Source organism: Mytilus trossulus, chromosome 13 (genome assembly GCF_036588685.1).
Source record: "Mytilus trossulus isolate FHL-02 chromosome 13, PNRI_Mtr1.1.1.hap1, whole genome shotgun sequence".
NCBI lineage: Eukaryota > Metazoa > Mollusca > Bivalvia > Mytilida > Mytilidae > Mytilus > Mytilus trossulus.
The window spans coordinates 1,076,793-1,099,053 of NC_086385.1; the positions used below are offsets into that span (position 1 = coordinate 1,076,793).

The 22,261-nt window shown below is 31.6% G+C and overlaps 1 protein-coding gene across 4 annotated transcripts in view; it reads left to right on the top strand.

The window, feature by feature from the left end:
• Positions 1-22,261, top strand: part of LOC134694022 (mitogen-activated protein kinase kinase kinase 2-like) — a 48,766-nt gene that overhangs the window by 5,126 nt on the left and 21,379 nt on the right. For 2 of the 4 annotated variants that reach the window (XM_063555023.1, XM_063555022.1), the window contains exons 2-4: positions 8,292-8,596; positions 15,103-15,215; positions 20,066-20,115. In XM_063555023.1, coding sequence (XP_063411093.1) covers positions 8,593-8,596; positions 15,103-15,215; positions 20,066-20,115 — 167 coding nt within the window. In that variant the 5' untranslated portion in view covers positions 8,292-8,592. Of the gene's footprint in view, positions 1-2,908; positions 3,113-8,291; positions 8,597-15,102; positions 15,216-20,065; positions 20,116-22,261 lie in introns of those variants that run through there. The other 2 variants (XM_063555021.1, XM_063555024.1) reach the window with 2 other exon arrangements.

Below are 22,261 nucleotides of genomic sequence, written 5' to 3' on the forward strand. Positions count from 1 at the left end.
ACGTGAGGGGGGTTAGGAGGGGTCTTGATCCCGAAATCCCGAAATCCTGGACTTATTAAATACGAAATCCCGAGATCCTGAAATTCTAAAAAAGAATTCTCGGATCTCGAAAGGGTCAATCCTGAAATCCTGAGCTTAAATACACCAGATCCTGGAGTCCTGATAAATGTCCTATCCCTCCTCATACTTGTTTATGCTTTCTGGTAAAGCAATACAAAAGTTGATATGGAACCAAAAAAGTATTGTGTTCATTGGCTTTATCGGTACAACCTATACCTATTTATAATGATGTGTACCAAAATTTTTACTTTATAAAAGAGGACCACCAATTTTTCACTTGGACCACCAGATTTTAAGTTGGGTGGTCCTATAATGACCATGATTTCAAAACTCTGTTTTTTGGGGAGTAACAACCCCTGGTTGAATGTTTTAAACATTTATTAAAAGGGATACAGTTTTTCTACCTATTTTCAATGATCCTTTATGCAAAAATATAAATCTAGTGAAGTTGCATTTCTGTACTTTCAACTTCAATGTTTTGGCTTAGAGCTGTCAGCCATAAAGTTCATAATAATATATACATTGACTTAAACTTGATCAATGCAATGAGCCGATGCATAATAAATTAAATATGAAACCCCTTGCAGCTTGTAAAGAAATGTATTTAAATACTTTTATAATATTTTTTTAATCCATCATACATTTTATTGAATGACTTTTAAAATGTAAGATTTTGAATTTGCTGAAGCGTATCGCTCTACACCTGAAGTCTCTGTATATATATCCTATATATTGATCACTACCAAGATGCATGCATCTGGAATGATTATCCAGTTTGTTTTGAAATTTCGTATACTTTTTAGAGCATGGTAATTCTAAATCATTTTTCGAATATTAAAAATTAATAATAAATAAATAACCATTTAAATGTAAAAAAAAGAAAATTTATTAGGCCAATTATAATTTCAGTGATTAATGGAGTGCTAGACATGCACAAATGAGTTATTCAAATCTGGTACCTTATTTCAGGTATCATGAGTATGGTCATTCTTATAAAATGGATTATGGAACTGCATATAAGCCCTGCATTTTTATTTTGACTAACAAAATTAAAAGCCTATATCATAGGAAAGAAATAATATGTACATTGTATATGACTTTATGTCTTTTCTCCTTACTTATTTGGGGGGTGGCAGGACCTTTTTCAGGCAGGATCAGGTGTTTGTAAGCTCCCATTTACCCCCCTCTTATTTGGACTAAATTTGCAAAATTTTGTTTAGAAACATAAGGAAAATGTCTGAATTTTGGTCTTCGATCAGACTTAGTAGTTGGAAAACATTTTTGTGCAGACTGAAATTTATCACAGAAATCGTTTTTTTTTTGGTTTTGTGAAAGTATCTATAGGCTGCAAACATACTATTTCCCCCAACTTTTTAATTTAGAAAAGTTAGTAATCAAATTGTCCAAAATCTAGTCATACAGACAGTGGAAATAATGCTTATGGGTTTTGCTAGGAATGTCAGTTTTCCTATCAAAGGTCTGAGTGAGCGGCTTTCTCCAAAAAAAAAATGGGCGCTATGAAATAGCCTAAATGTGGTGCTTAAAGTGGTGTTAAAACACCAAATATCAAAATCAAATTTCTATTCTGTAACCCCCATCCAGATCCTTATTATACTATAGAGTACAAACAATAAACAAAGTGTAATTGTTGTTTTTTCTTCAACAATTACATCACTGCAATTAAATCCTTCCCACTCATAATAATACATGTACTTTTTGTTGGTCATTGTAAACTAAGTACAGGTTTGTCATATTTTATTTCATTGAAAATAAACATTAAAAATTTTTATTGAAATCAATGTAATCGGCCATAATATATATTAAGAGAAATCACTAAAATTGGACTCAACTTAAATCATTCATTTTGCAGACTAATCATTAAATGTAGCAATAGGACTATTTGTACTCTATAACAAAACAGCATTAGTAGTTTATCTCAGCTACCCAGACCTTTGGTAGTCTTGTATGGTTTTTTAATTTTAGTTCATTTAAAAATGTTAAATGTATTGGAGTTTAGTATGATGTCCATTTACACTGAACTACATAGTCATGGTAGTACACATTCTTATTAAGGGACCAGCTGTACCCCTCCTTATGGTGCTGAATTTTCTTTGCTGTGTTAAAGACTGACCAGTGGCCTTAATTCAGCTGTTTTCTTTGGTCTGGTTGTCGCTCTTTGATATTTTGGATCCCCATTGCCATTCTCATATTTATCTGACCACTTCCACCATAAACAGGAATTATATTATCCACTTGACATGATGCATGATCCCTCCATCTCATTTTGTCCATACTTAACTCATTCATACATATTGTAAATTGTTACTTGGATGGAGAGTTGTCTCATTGCCACTCACACTGCATCTTCCTATATCTATGGATTATTCTCAGATCATGCAGCTTGTTTAAGAAATGGCTTGTAAGTTGTGACATTCATGCATTTTTTCAAATTTGTCAAAACAATTCATGTTTTCGTATACATGTACTTTTCATGAAATAGGTGGTATGATTACATGACTGAAGCTGAAACAAAAAAGAAATATGTTCTTTGAAATTCCCCACATAACTCCTCTTTTTCATTAACCACTGCACTTTATCATGTTTATTGAAAATTCATATATTTGGTTTTAAATAGCATTAAGGTCATGGTTCACTGATGATTAAAATCCTAGATCTAATCATCTATACATGTTTGAAAAAAATTATGTAATAATTCACAGGCAAGAAAAAAATAAAACTTTAAATGATCAGGAGAGAGAAATAAAATCTCATAAAATTGATAAAAGGAAGATTTAATTTGAAAGGTATATCTTCATATTGATAACTTATTCAGGATATGATTGCAAAGGAAGATTTTAAATTGAAGATGATGTTTGCATATGTATTCTAAATGTTTATGTTTGGAAAATTTATTTTCAACATGTGCTCGTGAAATGTCACTTTTTTAAGAATTTAAAGGAGTTATGTAAAATACAACGAAGATTTAGTGATGTAAGAATTTAGATTTGATAAACTTGAAAAGTTTAAATAGAGATGAATTTGATTTGCACAGGTGAGTTTAATGTTTTCTTTATTTTTTGCTTTTGTACGTCATGTACATGTAATTGTGCAGTAGTTTTTGCGTCAATGAGCATGCATGCACCTAACTAAATACATTTTGTGGTTTTTAATAAGGAAAGGCTCAAACTGTCTTTAAATAAATTAAGAAACAATTCACATCTTTTCAAAGTACTTTTTATTTTCTCTATAATATGTGAGGGTCTTGATTTGATTCGTCAAGGCTGCGCAGAAAGTCGTGGAAGCAATACATAGCAATCCTACATTCCGTAGAAGTTGGCGTCGTCAACATTTGGGATCAATTTGTAACAGGTTACATTTTTTTCAAGAATGCAAATTTTGTCAAACTTTTAAACAGATATAGGAAGATGTGGTGTGAGTGCCAATGAGACAACTCGCTATCCAAATAACAATTTAAAAAGTAAACAATTATAGGTTAAAGTAGGGCCTTCAACACGGAGCCTTGGCTCACACCGAACAACAATTAAGCTATAAAGAGCCTCAAAATCACTAGTGTAAAACCATTCAAACGGGAAAACCAACGGTCTAATCTATATAAACAAAACGAGAAACGAGAAACACGTATATATTACATAAACAAACGACAACTACTGTACATCAGATTCCTGACTTAGGACAGGTGCAAACATTTGCAGCGGAATTAAACGTTTTAATGGATCCAAACCTTCTCCCTTTTTCTGAAACAATAGCATAACATCACAACATAGAAAAATTTATAGAATTTTAAGAAACTTAGACCGACCCTTCTATATTATTGAAAGACAGTATATAATCCTGTTAGCAAAACATAAAATATTTTTCGTATTCTTTTATGCTTTTTTCTTTCTATAAAATTCAAAATAATATGTTCCTGATATATATTTATCTTACAATTTTAAAAATTATATTGAGAATAGCTGGGTAGCTCAAGGTCTAAAAATCCTATAGAAATTTGTTCAAGATATATATATTTATATACACATGTGTTGAGTGTGCTTCACTAACTTAAGTTTATTTTATATTATCACCTTAAAGCATTCAAATAAAATTCTTGCAGTTGAAGAACAAAATAGTAAGCCTGACTACAAAAATGTAAAAGCCCTTATAGCATTTAGACAAGAAAAATTAGACATATTTAGCCTTTGTGAGTCTTAGTCTGAAGTTAGTCTTCTGATGTCAACTAAGAAGGTATTTTCTTTCCTTGATCAAAAATTTGATCAGAATTAAAATGACATCTGATATGTTTTAAAGCGTAATGATAAATTGATCGCTATAAAGAGTGGGAGTAAGGCGAAGGTGTTATGTTAAAATGTGGGTTAATTTTTCCTGTAGCTTGATACATTTTTTTGCACAAAAAAATAAGGAAAACATGTAGAAAATTAAGTTTAATAGGTTTTTAAATTGTTTTCTTTGTATTTTAATGTCAAGAAGTATGATTTTTGTTATAATTGTTGAACCATTATTAAGTACTTGACATGTGATATGTGTATTAAATGGATTTGATCATTCTAAACATGTGCTAAATATGGGTTTTATTTGTGGTCAGATGGTCATGATGGTGGGAGGTATAGGAGGAGAAAACAACAGCATAATTTTCATTTATGGCTCTTACAGATTTCATTACTTATTGATTGAGGAATTTTCAGATTTTCTCTAGGAAAGGTACACAAGATGTAAAATGTTAGTTTTCTTGAGAATTTTAATTCTGGATACCATTTCAATGTAAATGGAAGTTGAATCACATTTTATATTCAAATGCTAAGTCTTAATAGATTTTTCTTTTATTTATTTTCTACTTTTCTATTTACCCCCTGCTGAAATCCTAGGGTCAGATTACATTACCCACAAACCCACTGCAGATTAGCTATGGTCAGGTGACAATATGTAGCTACTTACATGTTCTGTTTGCATGATTATGGAATGCAAGCACTTTGAAAGTTTTGAACCTAGTCCTAGTTTTTGCTGGTTTGGACTTTGGTCCCAATTTATGAAGGCTCCTTAATATGATGCAATTGCTTGTGAAACAGGACTATGGTCCAACTGATTATCATTTTCTGACTTGCATATTTTTATTTTACATGTTTAATGCAATGTGTCCATTGCAATGCAGAAGTGTGTTTAGATTGATAACTTATTGATAATCTTGATATTATTAAGATTAGAAGCTAAATGTCACAGAAGAGAACTATAATCCCAAATCTTAAAGATAAGCAATATATATTCAACACCTGTAGATTATGGAGGATAAATTTATTATTACAAAATTCAAATTTATTCAGAAAATAATGAATAAGTTTGTGAACTTTCACAACTTATATGATTGAAATTGTGTCTCAAGGCCAGTTTGATATACAGATGATGTAAATCGTCAAAACTGTTTTCCCGAGGCTTGGAAATATCGTGGAAAATTGATTCGGCAAAGGCCTAATATAGCTGACTTAGGATTAATCATTCAGTAAAGTTCAAGCATCTTGAACACCTTGATGACCTCTTGCAGACGACAAGTTGTAATCTCTGTCACTTCAACTCTTTTTGATGTATACATGTAAATATATATGTAAACAATATTATTAATTGGTTTGAGATTTTCCGACAATTGGAGTTGTAAATAAATGTGCATTTTTTTAAATGTTGAAAACGGCAGGATATTTAACTGTGTCTGATAATAGTGTTCTTTTACCTGGTAAAGATTTTCATACTACATGTAAACATGGTAAATGTAAGTTTCTGCACTTGATTCGTGAAGAAAATAGTTCATTGTATGGAGAAGGCACATGAAGGAGTTCTAAAAAAAAGTGTTTGAACTGATTGTGTCAATGTCAACATGACCTAATTAGGAGCTTAGCTAAATGTAAGTTTTTAGTTTTATTATATGAGGGGGATAGGACCTTTATCAGGACTCCATGATCAGGTGTTTTTAAGCTAGGGATTTCGGGATTGATACTTTTGGTATCTATAGCTGGGAATTCTTTTTCAAATTTCAGGACCTGGGGATTTCATGTATTTAAGCCCAGGATTTTGGGATCAGGACCCCTCCCCCTCTTATATAAAAAATATACTTAAAAACTTCAAGTTAAGGCACTAAAAATAAGTTGTTTTTTTTTTATTATAGATGTTGAAAAAAATACACTGAAGGAATTTCTTTTGCTTGCAATTGTTTTTATAAATATTTACATGAAAACAAAAAGTTGAAGAGATATTGAAAATCGGTAATTGTTTAAAATGATACAGAAAGTGGTCTATATGACAGTACTCAATCATAGAAAACTATAGTACATTTAAGTATGGATATCGGTAGCTATGATTCAGATCAAGATACTTAAGTGATACCTGAGAACAACTATTATATATTATCTCTTTTCGTACCTCACAATGATATTAAAAATATCTCGGTAGTGATAATTGGACCTCAGGCACAGCATTTAAACGCAGTCACCTTGACGTCACAGGTAGCCTAAAATGATAGAACAGTTTGATAGTTTAAACATGGGAAAAAAATTTGTGAGGACAACATTTTCTGATCGCCAGGATCATCTTTATCATGTTGTGAATTTTATTCATGATACAGCATCTTAAGAATGGCATATTGGAAAATGTGGATGTTTTTAATGGACTGGAATATAATTTTATGAGCATCTGAATGGCAATATATGTAGATACATGCCTATAATGATAATGTTCTGTGTCATGATTTGAAATTGGTGATTTACTTTTTAAATTACAACACATTTCAGATTTCGGATATTGAATTAAGTCAAATGCTAAATATATATATTTCCTCTATTTATAGTGACTTTTATTGGGTTCTCAATGCTTCTGTATCTTTTACCGGTTCATACTTTAGAATAGGCCCTCTTCAAACTGATAAGTTTGTTAACTGGCACGGCTGCGTTTTCATGAACTGACATGTTGCATTATAATATATGCATATACATATATACATGTATAATATCTAAGAGGGTTGGTTTTCTCTTTTAAATGGTTTTACAGTTACTGTAGTAATTTTGGGGCCCTTTATAGCTTGTTGTTTAGTGTGAGCCAAGGCTCTGTGTTGAAGGCCGTACCTAGACCTATAATGGTTTTCTTTTATAAATTGTGACTTGGATGGAGAGTTGTCTCATTGGCACTCATACCATATCTTCCTATATCTATATAAGGTTTGGGTCTTACTATGATTAAATACTTCATTTTTAAGACTGATTTGTTTGTGAAAATCCAAGTTTTTTATCGTTGTATTATTAACCTACTGTCATAACTGAAGATTTTCTGAGGACATAAACCTGTTCTTTTAATAGAAAATGAAAAATGAAAAGAATGATGGTTTAGATGTAATGTTGACAGTCAGGACATGATAACATATTTGTAGTTCCTGGATGTAATAAAACTTAAAAAAGTAGCAAATTTAGTATAATCTCTTCCTTTACCAAAATGTTTCCTTATTTATATAAGAACCAAATATGAATTACTTAGAAAAGCAATGTTTTATATTTAGTCGCCACACAAAATAAAAGGAATTTTAGACATATAAAAATCTGTCAGAGCTCTGATATAAACTAGTCAGATCTTTGTGTTTCATGCTCATGTATTACCTTTCATCTTCATATCTTTGTTTTCCTAAAACTGACATCCAAAAGTTAGATGAGATACACCATTGTATGAATAAAACACATTTTTTTCCAGATTCTTATCTTTTGGTGCCATGTATCTTCCAAGTCTGAAATCTACACTATTTTGTTTGTCTAGTTCTTTCACCTAATCATGTGTATGAAAGAAAAAAACAATTACAAAGACTCACTCACTCACTAAGGAAATGAAAACAAAACTATAAAAATATGATTACTGAACATAAATGTCTAATTTAATAAGCAAAGCATAACTTTCAAAGATATTTATAAACTCTTTGTATATTATGATTTGTTTGTTAAAAGACCTAATTTCAATTGTGCTTATTAACTCCTTTTATATTATGATTGGTTTGTAAAATGTTAAGCACTTTCAATGGTATTTATAAACTCTTTGTATATTATTATTTGAATGTAGTAAAATATGATTTGTTTATAAAAAGTTAAACACTTTCAATGGTATTTATAAACTCTTTGTATATTACCATTTGTTTGTAGTAAAATACTTGTATTGAATTCTCATCTTAAGTGTGAAATCTTGTCTACTTTCAGATAAATTAAAGAAACCATGTTGATTGAAGCAGAGATGATGTGAAAAATGAATGAAAAAAAGTTTTAGTGCATCCATGGGGTGAATTGTGGGATAAATTATGTTGTCTTTCACGTGGTGTTGTTGTGTGGATTATAATTACTATGTTTTGTGTATTCCTTAAGAATTGGATTAAATATAATTATGAATAATGTTAATTGGATTAACTTAAATTATGGATGTTATTGATTGGATTAATTAACTAATTATGGATTATTTAATTGAAATAGAGTAGTGAAAACTTGAATCATATCACCTTTAACTATGGGTAAGTTTTCTGGCAATTTAAGATTTATAAATTTGTAACCATCAGTCATTGATTTGAGAGTGGCAACTTGAGTTTACTGGAGATTCATTACGGTCTCACCAGCTCAATAGGGATATGAATTATCATGGATATGGTCATAATTATAAATTTAAGCTGTTTACAAAAACTTCAGAATTTTTGAAATACTGAGGCTTTTCTACCTCAGGAATAATTACCTTAACATGTATTTGGCAAAACTTATATAGATTTCTTTTAGCATAAGTGCTCTTCAACTTTATTTGGCCTTTTTAACATTATTTAATCCAGGGTCACTGATGTGTCTTTTGTAGACGAAATGTGCATCTGGCGCAAAGGTAAAATTTCAAACAAGGTATCTATGATGAGTTTACTGACATATGCAATTTAGCCAGTTGATAATCGCTTTCATCATTTAAACTATTGACTGACGTATGCAAATTTTGAAGTCAGAATCCAGTGTTATCTCAATTCTAATGCAACTTATCTTTATTCTAATGCAACTTTTTAAAAAAATCAACACATGCACATGTTGGAGTTGAGAAAGACCACTTATTTATAAATTTCTGCTGAAATTAGATAATTTGTTAAGTTATAACAGTTCATAAACATGTATCTAGCATGGTAAAAATTATATTCGGTACTTCATATTATGAAAGGCCTATAGTTGAACAGGAATTCTAGTTTTATTTAAAATTCTTTGTATGCTAAAACTGACCCTTGGTGTTTTCACTCTTGGCAACAAATTCATGAATGATGACCCTATTGAAGATTGTTTCTTCTTGTCAATCTTGTGAGTTTAAACCCCCCTCCCCTTTTTTTTCCAAAATCGCACTTAAAATAAGATGCAGTGTGTAATTACTTAAAAAATATATAACCCAAACAGACAAGTCATTTCCCCCCTGCCATAAAACAGTCAGAGTCTCTTAAATCAGCATAAATATCCTTAACTATAGTAGATAGAAGATTTATGTAATAAAATAATATCATCCCCCCTTTTTTTCCCGAAATCCCTGTTAAATCAAGATGCAGCATGTGCAGTGTGTTTCTTAAAAAATATATAACCCAAACAGACAGGGATATTTTCCCCCTTCCATTAAACAGACACTGTCCCTTAAGGGGGCTCGCGGGTCTAAATCATTTTTTTTTATTTAATATAAGATTTCGCTATATTTTTCTATAAATTAACTTTATATTATACCTAATAGAAAAATAAAATAAAAAAGTGGGGTCACCGTTCATTTACGCTCACAATCTGCCTTCGAAAAAAGCAGACATTTTTGCTAATGTCCTTTTTTTCTGTTGAACTAATAGGAGAAAAAGCGGTAATATAGAAATTAAAAAAGAACTAAATTACAGAAATGGCTAAAATTTAACAATTATTTAGTTTATGTACAGCTTTTTCGAAAATAACAATAAAAAATATAGCTCACCGAAGAGTTAAAAGATATTTCAATTTTATTGCCAAAAAATGGCATTTTTGCACCCAAGGGAGATAATTTGGAGCTTTTTCAATGATATCTACATTTTAAAAGTCACCTGGGGCCAACACGTATTTAATTTTTTGGAATAATTTTTGTACCATATGATAAAATAACAACTTCTTAAGATAATTAATAAAATTTGTAATGAAAAATAAACGTTTGATTTTTTTCTGAAAATTTTATACCCACGAGCCTCCTTAAATCAGCATAAATAGCCTTTACTATAGTAGATAGAAGATTTATATAATAAAAATAATATCATCCCCCTTTTTTTCCCAAAATCCTTGTTAAATTAAGATACAGTGTGTTCCTTAAAAAGTATATAACCCACACATTTCCCTCCCTTCCATTAAACAGACATTGTCTCTTAAATCAGCATAAATAGCCTTAACTATAGTAGATAGGAGATTTATGTAATAAAGATGATATAATCCCCCCTTTTTTCCCCGAAATCTCTGTTAAATCAAGATGCAGTGTGTTCCTTAACAAAATATATAACCCAAACAGACAAGTCATTCCCCTGTCTTAAAACAGTCAGAGTCTCTTAAATCAGCATAAATAGCCTTAACTATAGAAGATAGAAGATTTATGTAATAAAGATGATATATTAGATGTTATAATTTCATTACTTTGCCTCAAGTAGTTATGTATTATCTCTGGTTCATGGCCTTTTCTTTTATTTACCTGCCTTTGATGAAATTATAGAGCACCTGTGAATGAGAAAAAAACCCACAACAAAGAGTTGTTTTCGTATTGTTTTTTTACCCTGTGAAAAGAACATTTATGTAAGATATAGCTAGGTTTACATGTACATTGTATGTGTATAAATACGAGTAAAAGTTGATATGGGATAAATTTCAAACAGTCCACCACCCAGCTAAGGTTTTTTGCACTGTCATGATTGTTATACTGATGAGGATCGTAGCTAGCTCATTTGATACTGATAGGGGCAAAACACCCCACTTCTTTTTCTTTGTTCCCTCTGTCCTTTTTGTGATCTCCCTTTAAGTCCTGCCAAAGAATTCTTTTGGTATTTTTACTTCCCCTGTGAAAAGAACATTTTTGTAAGATATAGATAGGTTTACATGTTACTTTTTTGTAATTTGTATGTGTATAAATTTGAGTAAAAGCTTAAAAAGGTGAAGTGGTATAAATTTCAAAGACACCACCACCCAGCTAAGGTTTTCTGCACTGTCATGATCAATATAAATGATTATACAGCAGTATCTTAGCTGGGTGGATAGACACGAAAGAAAGGGGTGAAGTAGTTGTCACTTTTTTATGTGGTGCCCTCTGCCCTTTCTAATGGTCCCCTCTTCACCTTGTCTGTGGTTCCATCTGCCTTTCTGTGGTCGTCTACCTTTTCTGTTGTTCTGTTCTATGTTTCTTTAATTTTCGAAATATATTCTTAAAATTGAATAATTTGTCACTTCTCAGACAAGAAACCAGGTTAAAAGTGTCCATCTTAAAATTGTTCCCCCTAAGCTTCCCTTTAATCTGAATTAGAACACTGATCAACTGTACAAATGCATACACCAGGCTCTCAATTTGGAATGAGTAAATGTCAATGACACAAATATATAACCAAAACATTTAGCAATAGGCATATCTGCAGATAGATATCAACAAAATTTTATAGTCCTCAACAAAAGTTGAAATTGTTCCTCATGGATATGTTACTATGTATAACATGTATAATGGGAATAAATTCCCTCTGACTTTTCATAAATCAACAAAACACAACATGGATTTATAAACAAAACTTCTTTACTTTTAAGTAGGGCCTATCAAAAATTTATTTTAAGAATACTATAATGTTTTATTATCTCCCCTTGGATTGAAAACTTTTTTACACAGTTATCTCCCATGGCCAAATCTTTCAAATTCTGTGTAGGCCAAAAGTAGTTGTCATTTCTTAAAACCATGTTTTAAATGAATGAATTTCTAAGAAAATGATAAAAAAAATACAATTTTTTTTACATGATTTATATTTTAAATTCATTTGACATTTCATGCATATGTTAACATGCTTTTAATTGTATACAGTACAGGTACATGTATTGAGCATGTTTTAAGGTCTCAAGGGTTGATTGGGTTCAGATAGTTACGTAATTACTGATTATTTGCCTTGGTTATTACATAAACATGATAAACAAATTCATTTATTTGGCTTTAAACATGTTAAAGATGTACTTGCATTGGGTAAAATGAAAAAAATCTAGAATTTAAAGTTGAGATATTTTTAAGTTGGAAGAGCATTTGAAATATTGATAGGTTAAGGAGCTCCTTTATTTGAGATGGATATTTTTTGCATCTTAGTCAATTAGTGGCATGATCATGGTGGCTGGAACATGCCATTGAACTGTTTGAATTTTCATCATAAACATAGGCTTCATACTTGTTGTATACACATGTTTTTAATTTATTCATAGTTAATAAACATGATAAATTGACAGGTTGAGAAGGACAATTGATAAATGATTGGCACAGGATCATAGCTGGCATAGCCTTTGAAAAAATAAATCTCAAGGTTAAAATGAAAGTGACATTTTATTGGCGAGTTAATTTATTCAGTGCAAAAGTTTAAAGTGACTTTGTGTTGACTGTCTGTGCAGACTGAAAGTGGGTCCCATTGGGGTCTCAGCATGACAAGGGATTGACAATTTTTTGTAAGCGTGACACATGAAAGTCAAATTATTGTGCCGTGAAAACGGGAAATGAAGGCTAGCAGGACACTGGAAATTACAAAAAGAATTAGAATTGCTTTTGACTTACGTACATAGTGTAATTAGGGGGGATAGAGGAATCTGACAAAACAGTTAGCGGGATCCGGGATCAGAACCCCCCATGAAACCCCCCTGAAACACCATGAGAACCTTCCGATCAATTCTTATAGGATATGTTTATCATGTTTATCAACTTTGTTAAAGTTAACGAGAACCAACTTAGGCTAAAAAATAATACATGTGTATCTTAAACTTAAATGCTAGCTACCCTACATTTCAGTGCCTACCCCAACACTTTTATGTCATTTTTTTTCAAGCACTGTTAAAATTACATGAAAAAAGACCGATTCCTAGTTGTATGATAGTAACCAGCTAAAAAATTTTGTAAAATAAAATGATATTGTGTAGCCTAGCTACCCTATTTTTTCAACACATAATTAATTTCATATGCAATTTGTTAGTAGGAGCTTTATCATGTTTATATGGGGATTTTTAACTTTCGCTCAGTTAATAAAATGACTCAGTAAAAAAGTAATATAAGCGTCTTTAACACTCATCTCCGCATGTTTAATACTTGTAAAAAAACTATTTAAAAATTAAATATAACGATAGTTATGTATTATCCCACGACCTCGCCACACAATGCCAAGGTCTGACATGTACATAAATCATCTTCTTTGAAATGTACAAGTTGCATGTTTTATGTATAATGTATATATATATCTACGTTGATGTAAGATTGCTGTTCCGGTTTGATAAGACCCACATTTTAAAATTCATAAGTTGTAATTTGGAATTTCCATACATTCATGTACCTTTTTTTTTACATTGATATGTTAGGTCATTTTCTATACAAAGACATGTCTGTACTATATCAGGAATATGACAGTTGTTTTCCATTCGTTTGAAGTTTTTTAGCTCTTGATTTTGCCATTCAATAAGGGTCTTTCGGAATTGAATTTCTTAGGAGATATCTGTGCCTTTTGGTTACTAAATTAATGATTTGGGCCTAAATAAAGTTAATAAACCTCATCTCGAGACCGCTTTTATGCATGTCTATAGAATCCTAAAGTGTAAATGGTAGTTTCAACAAAAAATTGATTGAATTAATAATTATGATAATTATATGTTATATTTTCCACTCTAGGAGATATTATCAGCTGTGTTTATACCATTTTGACCTATTTCAGGTTACTAAAGTCAGAGTGACTCTCTCTTGATACCCTATACTGTGTCTCCTCTGTAATCAGATATATACCATTATGACCTTCTTTGACCTTGTTTAGATGAAATTGATTAGAAAGTTTAAATAATATTTCCATTGTGATGGAAAAGAGATTAACCTGGTTCACTTAAGGCCATACAAATAAAATGGCCTGATTATTAATATGTATCATGTTTATATAGTAAATCAATTAGGTCAAACAAAAAATATGTTCTTTATAATCATGATAATTAAAAGGTTTTTTACTTCAACATAGAAATTGTTATAAATAAGTCAGTAAAATCAGTAGATCATGTTGAAAAGAACAATTTGTTATTTTCAACTTTTGCTTAATCATGTTAATGATATGGCTCATTCAAATCAATGTTTGAAAACACATTCAAAAATAAATATGGTATCATGTTGCTAAATTTAGTAATTATTGTGATCATTTATAGTTGCGATTAGTGTAGACTGTAGACTATGTAGAATGCACTGAAATGAGAGATTCTTAGATTTTTTTATTATTTTATATAACTTAGGATGCTGGTACTTATTAGGCCTAATATATGGAAAAACTTTATTGCAAAAAACATGAAACCCTGACGGGTTAAAATGCAAACATAGTACATAATATACACAAGTGACAAGAAACATAATACATGACATGCATGATAAATGTTTTGAAAAAAAAAATATTGTTTGTTTCCCCAAATCCGACTGACCCTGCAAAAATTGTTCTTATCATAAAATTTTATTGTCAAAACTAATTATTTTACAATGTCACAATGAATGTAATCATTTCTGATTTTCAGGCTTGCCGGATCATCAGATAATATTCAGGCTTATTGGAAACATAAAATTATTTACCTACCCACACATGGCTTGGCAGGGTTGGGATTGGGGAAACAAACATCATATTAATTTAGGCCTTATTGCATGTATTGTGATACTCATGCAGTGGCATAATTTATATTCCTCATGTTAATAAAAACCTCACAATACACTGTAAGTTACTGAATTACAGTAATTGCACAAAGAATTAAATTTGATAAAACATATTTTTTTCCCTATCAGGTGATAAGAAGAATGATTTAGATGAGGTGATGGGTAATATTGAGACCCAGTTACTGAAAGGTCTGCAGTCTGGGAACAAAACAGCAGCACAGAGGGCCTACACAGACCTACAGGTATGTGAACATATGGTTACCATGGTTACTACAAATGTATTGCATAAACATGATAAAAAGAGGACTTGTGGAAATATTGGAATGTTGAGATAGTCGTTAACGAAGGATACAATTTTTGACTGCTGCACAAATTCTAGATTATATAGAAATAAGAAGATGTGGTATGAGTGTCAATGAGACAACTTTCCATCCAAGTCACAATGTGTAAAAAGTAAACAAATATTAGCATGATTAGTAAAAGTATTACCTTCAACTTTGAGTCTTGGCAATTGACGTGTGTACCGAAACAGGAAGCTGTTAATTAAGGGACCCAAAATATATACCAAATTGGATGGATGGGATAAACTTGGACAAATGTATAGCACTTACACATTTAAATTTCCATGGAGATTATTCCTAATTCTTTCAACCTTCACAGTCAATTTCTATTTGCTTGGTTTAACATAAATAAAATTGAGAATGGAAATAGGGAATGTGTCAAAGAGACAACAACCCGACCATTGAAAAAAACAACAGCAGAAGGTCATCAACGGGTCTTCAATGTAGCCAGAAATTCCCGCACCCGGAGGCCTGTTTGATTGTTAAATTTTGTGATAAATATTTGTTGGTCAGTTAACATGGTTAAATGATCAGGCAATAATGCTATTTGGTATGCAGGTGTATTATAGCATTAACACATATCAATTCTTTAAACATGATAAAAATTACAAATGTGGTTCATTGAGTTTTTTTGCATAATTTTCATGATAAGTTACTGCTATTTTAGTTTTGACATTTATGTTTATTATCAAAATTGCATGCAGGCGAGACATACATTGACATATCTCAGTGTTAACAATTTATATTTTGAATATTGAGGAAGAAGACAATAAAAATAGAATTTATAAAACTTAATTCAATATGACAAAATCGTATTATCGAACAGCATATATATCACCAGACTAATGTAACAGGAAAATTGTTGGTTGTAAGCTTATGAGGTGACTTCAATAATATAACCTAATGTATGGCCTGGGAAAGCACTTTCTAAGTAAGGCTGTTCAACGTCCTTGGGGGACTAATAAAGGACGAAATCGTTTCTAAAAACTAATTTTACTGCTCTCAATATATATTTGTGTGCGACTACCTTAACATGCGGTGGTAAAGAGAAAGAGAACAGGCATGCTAATGTAATTTGATACGGAGGATATATAGATGATTATACTATTTACAAACATCATCCCGGAGCACCCCTGTGATTCCGGTATGATACGTACTGAACTACGTTTCCAACAACCATATACAAATCAAGTATATAACATCCCCGCCCCGAAAGAAAAAGAAATTCAAAAATTTCGTGATGGTTTTTGGTAAACGTAGGTCAGAGAATATACAACTAAAATAAGACAACAAACATTATAGTCGACCATAATCAAAAAGATAATTAAAAAAAATATATATATACATGTATATGCAAGTTTCTCACTAAACTTCAACATTTTCAAGCTATCAAATCTCTGACGCCGACTACCACACAAATCTCTTACAATGTAATATTTTCTCATCACAGTTCTGGTCTTGCGCATGAAACATTCAAATGAATCATAAATTCAGTTATGCAATTGAGGAATCATAGTCTATTTGATAAGTCTAGCAGAGACCTGAAACTCCTAATATTTCAGATAATACATTCATAAAAATTATCAACTTTCACACACAGATTTGGTTAACACTGGCACTCTCACTTACAAAAACATACGAAAATATTATAGGAAAAATAAACAGGTTTTATATCTAGAACATGCCAATCAACCTCATTTGACACAAAGTCTATTAATGAAACGACCAATAACAACTAGTAATAATAATACAGTGATAAGAGAAAGGTGGCAGTCACACACAGTACATTCAAAAATCATAAATCTCAATACAAATTAACAATCAAATCAAATAAAGTCTCAATTATGTCTACTGTTATCAACGATATCTGGTCCCTGGTACTGGACGAATATAATAGCGATGCAATCATCACTGATTAACACAACATCTGGATTCAGCAAGTTTGGCGATGCAATCATCACCGATTATAACATCATCATTGTCCAACAAGTGTGGCGATGCAATCATCACCGAACATCAAATCACTAAGCTGGTTGTGGCGATGCAATCATCACCGATCATATAAAACATCTTCGTAGGTATTTACAAAAAAAAAACACATTCAAGTAAACGGTAACACTTTGGCGATACAATTATCAATGAATAATAACAAAATATCCATGAGCTCTGAATGTGTGATAATCTTACTATCTTACTATCCAACATTTTTGAAACAATTACGGTATAAAAAACTAGCGGAGGTGGCCTAGCAATTATCAGCTCCTGTGCTTTTGGTGGTAGCTCCGACAACGGTTTCCATTTTGCATTTTGTGCAGGCTCGCCTATCAAGTGCCGAAACATGTATTAAAAGCTGTATAACGAGAAGATTCAGGTGTTATGCCCATTTGGAAAAATCCTGATGATAAGTCAATCGATGTTATATAATTCGGCGTCATTTCCGAAAACGATTCAGTAAGCTCCTGCAGATTTGGTATGGTATACTTAAATTCCTGTGTTTGAGAATTCAAATAACGAAAATCACAACAAAATCGAAAGTTCTGAGGAGCATGCTGGTCGGAAGATTTCGAACGTTTTGTTACTAAAACTATCGGACTTGTTATTGGCAAATCTTCGGTCTCACTGACTGGTGAGATTATACCTTGTTTCAAAAGTTTATCTAAGTGATGTCTCAAAATCTCACGCTTGTATGGTGGTAATCGATACGGTTTCTGGTGTTTACCACTAGCATCGGGCTTCAAATGAATCGTATGTTCGATTAGTTTTGTATATCCCAAGTTAGGATTGTCATCGGTAACAAATAAGTCTATATTTTTATAAAGAAGCGATGCAAGTTCAGTCTGTTGACTTTCTGAAAGGTGATCAGACAAGGTGAATTGATCCTTTACCTTCTCTATATGTTCATTACTACTACAACTTTCACTACAATCATTCAAATCAGGTTTAACACAACTATTTACAATATCAATATTCTGTACAACTGGACAACTTTGGTCAATAGGCACATAACTGTAATCGGAATTAAGCGATAAAAACTCCGCTATAGTTCTGTCTTTCGGAATAACAACACTCAATGCTGTTGCGTTTAAAACTTTCACAGGAACCTTGTGATTATAAGAAACTGTGACAAGAGATTTAGCTACCATTAAACCTTTTTCGAGTATGAACTTATGATTCGAACAAACACTATTTAATCCAGGCAGAACAAAAGTAGGAACATGTCCCCATACAATACATTCGGAATTGGGAGGAATTGTAAGTTTCTAGTGTGTTTGCACTTTGTCTGATTAAAATGTAGAAATGGAAGCTGATGTGTTTTTGTGTGTCCATATGTAATCGCCTCCATCCATGCTACCAGAGCTATTCCCCTAGTCTGTAATATGGAAGCGGGTGAGTATGATGAAGACATTAAGGAAGTTGTGCTTCTAGTAAACGGTAAAAGAGAAATGTCCGTTCGAGGAGTAGATTTTGAAATGTTGGTTTTGTTGTCAAACGAACGTGTCGGGGTCGGTAAAGATTTAAACTCGTCCTCTTGTATAGCTTGTTTCGAAATAAAACTGTCACTTAATAAATATCTAGACTGAGAGAGGTCATTTGAATGTTCTTTACTCATGTGTTCAATTGAAGATTCAGAAATGTTGGGGTTCATTTTGTCTTCCTCAAAAGTTACAGACTTACTCATACTATGTCGTATTAATACAAAGCAATCATGAACTTAAACTTGGTCTGGCCAGACAATTCTCACCGAGAGCCTCATCTGTATACACATAAAACAAATAAATTCTTCAACACTGACAATTCCTTTATTACAATAAAACATATGTGATTATGCGCAATCAACAACAATCAAAGCTACTATTCGCAACAGCCATAATTTGGACAGCAATGATGTAGGATGAATTCCATCTAAATAAAAGGCATTAAATTCGTATGTAAACCGGCTATTTCCCATTTGTCTGCATTGTGTAATTTAAAATATTTACCTTTACTATCGGATAAAATTATAGGTGTTTTATTAAAGGCACGTTGATGCGAAAGTTTGTTTCTCAATTTAAGAATTTCTCGCTGTAGCTTATCATTGCTCATTATCATGTAGCTCATTATCATGTAGCTGGTCACTGCAATCTAAAAATACATTCCTTATCTGCATGACGATTGCGTGCAGACGATACACACACTAAGCTGTAATTTGGGTCAAATTCTCACAATCAAAATGCATTATTAAAACTAGTATTAAAGACGGAATGCAAACAAAAAAAATACAATGTTCATAACGCCAGCGGGAAGTATTTGAGGTCCTCCACCATTCAACGTCCTTGGGGGACTAATAAAGGACGAAATCGTTTCTAAAAACTAATTTTACTGCTCTCAATATATATTTGTGTGCGACTACCTTAACATGCGGTGGTAAAGAGAAAGAGAACAGGCATGCTAATGTAATTTGATACGGAGGATATATAGATGATTATACTATTTACAAACATCATCCCGGAGCACCCCTGTGATTCCGGTATGATACGTACTGAACTACGTTTCCAACAACCATATACAAATCAAGTATATAACAGCTGTACTCATGTGAAGTGGATTGATTGTACAAATATTGTTTTTGAAATTGTTTTCGTAACATTATCATGTTGATCTACTTTACAGAAATTCACCTCACAATCTGTTTATGTGGTTAGGAAAAATATTTACTCCATTCTTATTTTTGACACTTTATAAGCTTAAAATTTAATGTTTATCTTTTTCAGAAAAGAGAACAAATTTTACGGATTAAGTGTGAATACAATGGCGAAAAGAGGTAATATTGAAAAAAAACTACAGGTAGCTAAACGAGAAAATTATAAGTATTAGAATCAGTGCCCACATTTAAATGTCTGGTTTGATCTCTTTAATACATCTTTATATATAAATGGATGATAAAGACAGCTCAACACTTCATAAACACTGATATAAGTGGTGTGTTGTATAAGAGGCTAAAACTGCCTCAGGAGAGTTTGATTAAGATATGGCTGGTTGTACCTGGTTTTAAGTAGTGCATGGTTAACTACGAGTAGTCAGAATATGAATGGGGTTTATAGAGTAGATATTGATTGGGGAGTTGGGGGAGGGGAGAAAGTGCAGAATAAAATGAAAAAGGGGCAAATGCAAAACAATGATCCTGGTCAAAAAGAGAATTAAAGTAAAAAGAAATGAATGACCCCCAATACAGACATTCAACTCTAGGATTTTGCAATTGGAAAACTGCTAAAAGTTGGTTTCTTTATTTTCACCAAAAAGTGCAAATCATGACATAAATACTCTTTTGCAAATCTGTTACTAGGGGGTGCATTTCTCTGTATTATCTTAGTATCATATGCTTTTCTATTCATGAAATTTAAAGAATCGCTTATTATTGCAAATCCTTGACCTCTTCCAAAATGAAAATATATTTGATGGGATTCTTGAAACATGATGATTGAAATAATGAATGCAAGTTTTATTATAAAAAAAATTCACATCAGAATATAAACATCATTATTTCTGAATTTACAGAAGACTTTTTTTTTATTTTTCAAAATCCATGTTCATGATGTTTTTGATCTAGTCTTTTGATGCTGTAAAAAATGAAAGTTAAACGTTAAATACCAGTGAACTTGTTGACCTGAGAATATTTCAGTTTTGATCAATGAACCATCTTCACTATGATGTGTCTATAGCTATAGCTATAAATAAGGGAAAAAAAGAAACTTTGAGCATTAAAAAAGTAGGTCAAAGATCTTTTGAACATATTCACTTCTATAAAGTTTTTTAGGTGCTTATTGCTCTAGGCCACTATACAAAGAAAAATAACAAAGCTTAACAATTTATAATTTATTATTATGGGTTTTTTGTTGGCTGAGAAAATATACATTAAGTAATGCACAGTTAAACCAAATAAACTTCATGTTAAGTAACTTATTTTCAAATGTATCTTGAGGTGGTGTATTTGCTGTTAAGACATGTAAGATGTTGAAATTCTAGGGAAATTATTTTTTATATTCATATTGTTAGATAGTTTTGATTTGCCTGTGTTGTTGGGTGCTTTATATACCATTATTCAGAAAGGAAATCAATGACCTCAAAAAATTAAGTATATAAACTCATCATAGATATATATCAGGACTAAATTTAGTATATATGCCAGACGCATTCCTGCTAACATGCTGAAAAAAAACTACAGTTAACATGGTTAAGTAGGTAGGCAAAATATTAAAAAAAAAACAAACATTTTGGCTGAAAATTATGCTAAAAAGGGTTCATGGAAATGCAAGTTGTTTTATTAGCCAATTATAAGACACGTATGATATAGATGAAACAATAATTTCAGTTTAATTCTTAATTATGAGGATGATGGAAGTTTTGAACGACCTTGACTGGCTATACAGCCCTCACATGGTCGGATAATTATGTCACTTAATAATTATAATTATGCTTCGTTTTATGTCCATTTAAAACCTTTAATTCTAACCTTGACCTAATTATTGATCACCTAATTGCACCTACACTTAATTACCTTGACCTAATTATTGATCACCTAATTGCACCTATATTACCGTGTCCTAATTCCCAGGTGAATGAGTCACAACATCAAATGCATATTCTGCAGAAATATGTATCACTGGTTACTGCATCAGTAATTATATATCTTGTGTGTTCCTAGCAGAAAAAAACGGAAGAAAAATTTCTATGTATGGCAAGGGGATTGATTAAAAACAAGAACTCAGATGTGTATATATTTCTAAAAACACTGTCTTATTTTGATCTTATAATTAACGATGGCGCAAGAATTTGAACGATGGCGGGGCCATGGAGATCCCTGCTTAAATGTTATTAAAATATCCTTGAAAAATCTTTTTTTTTCACTCTTCCTCAAAAATTGGTTTCCATCCTGAAAATAAATAAATGACCGAAGCCATGTAATATTT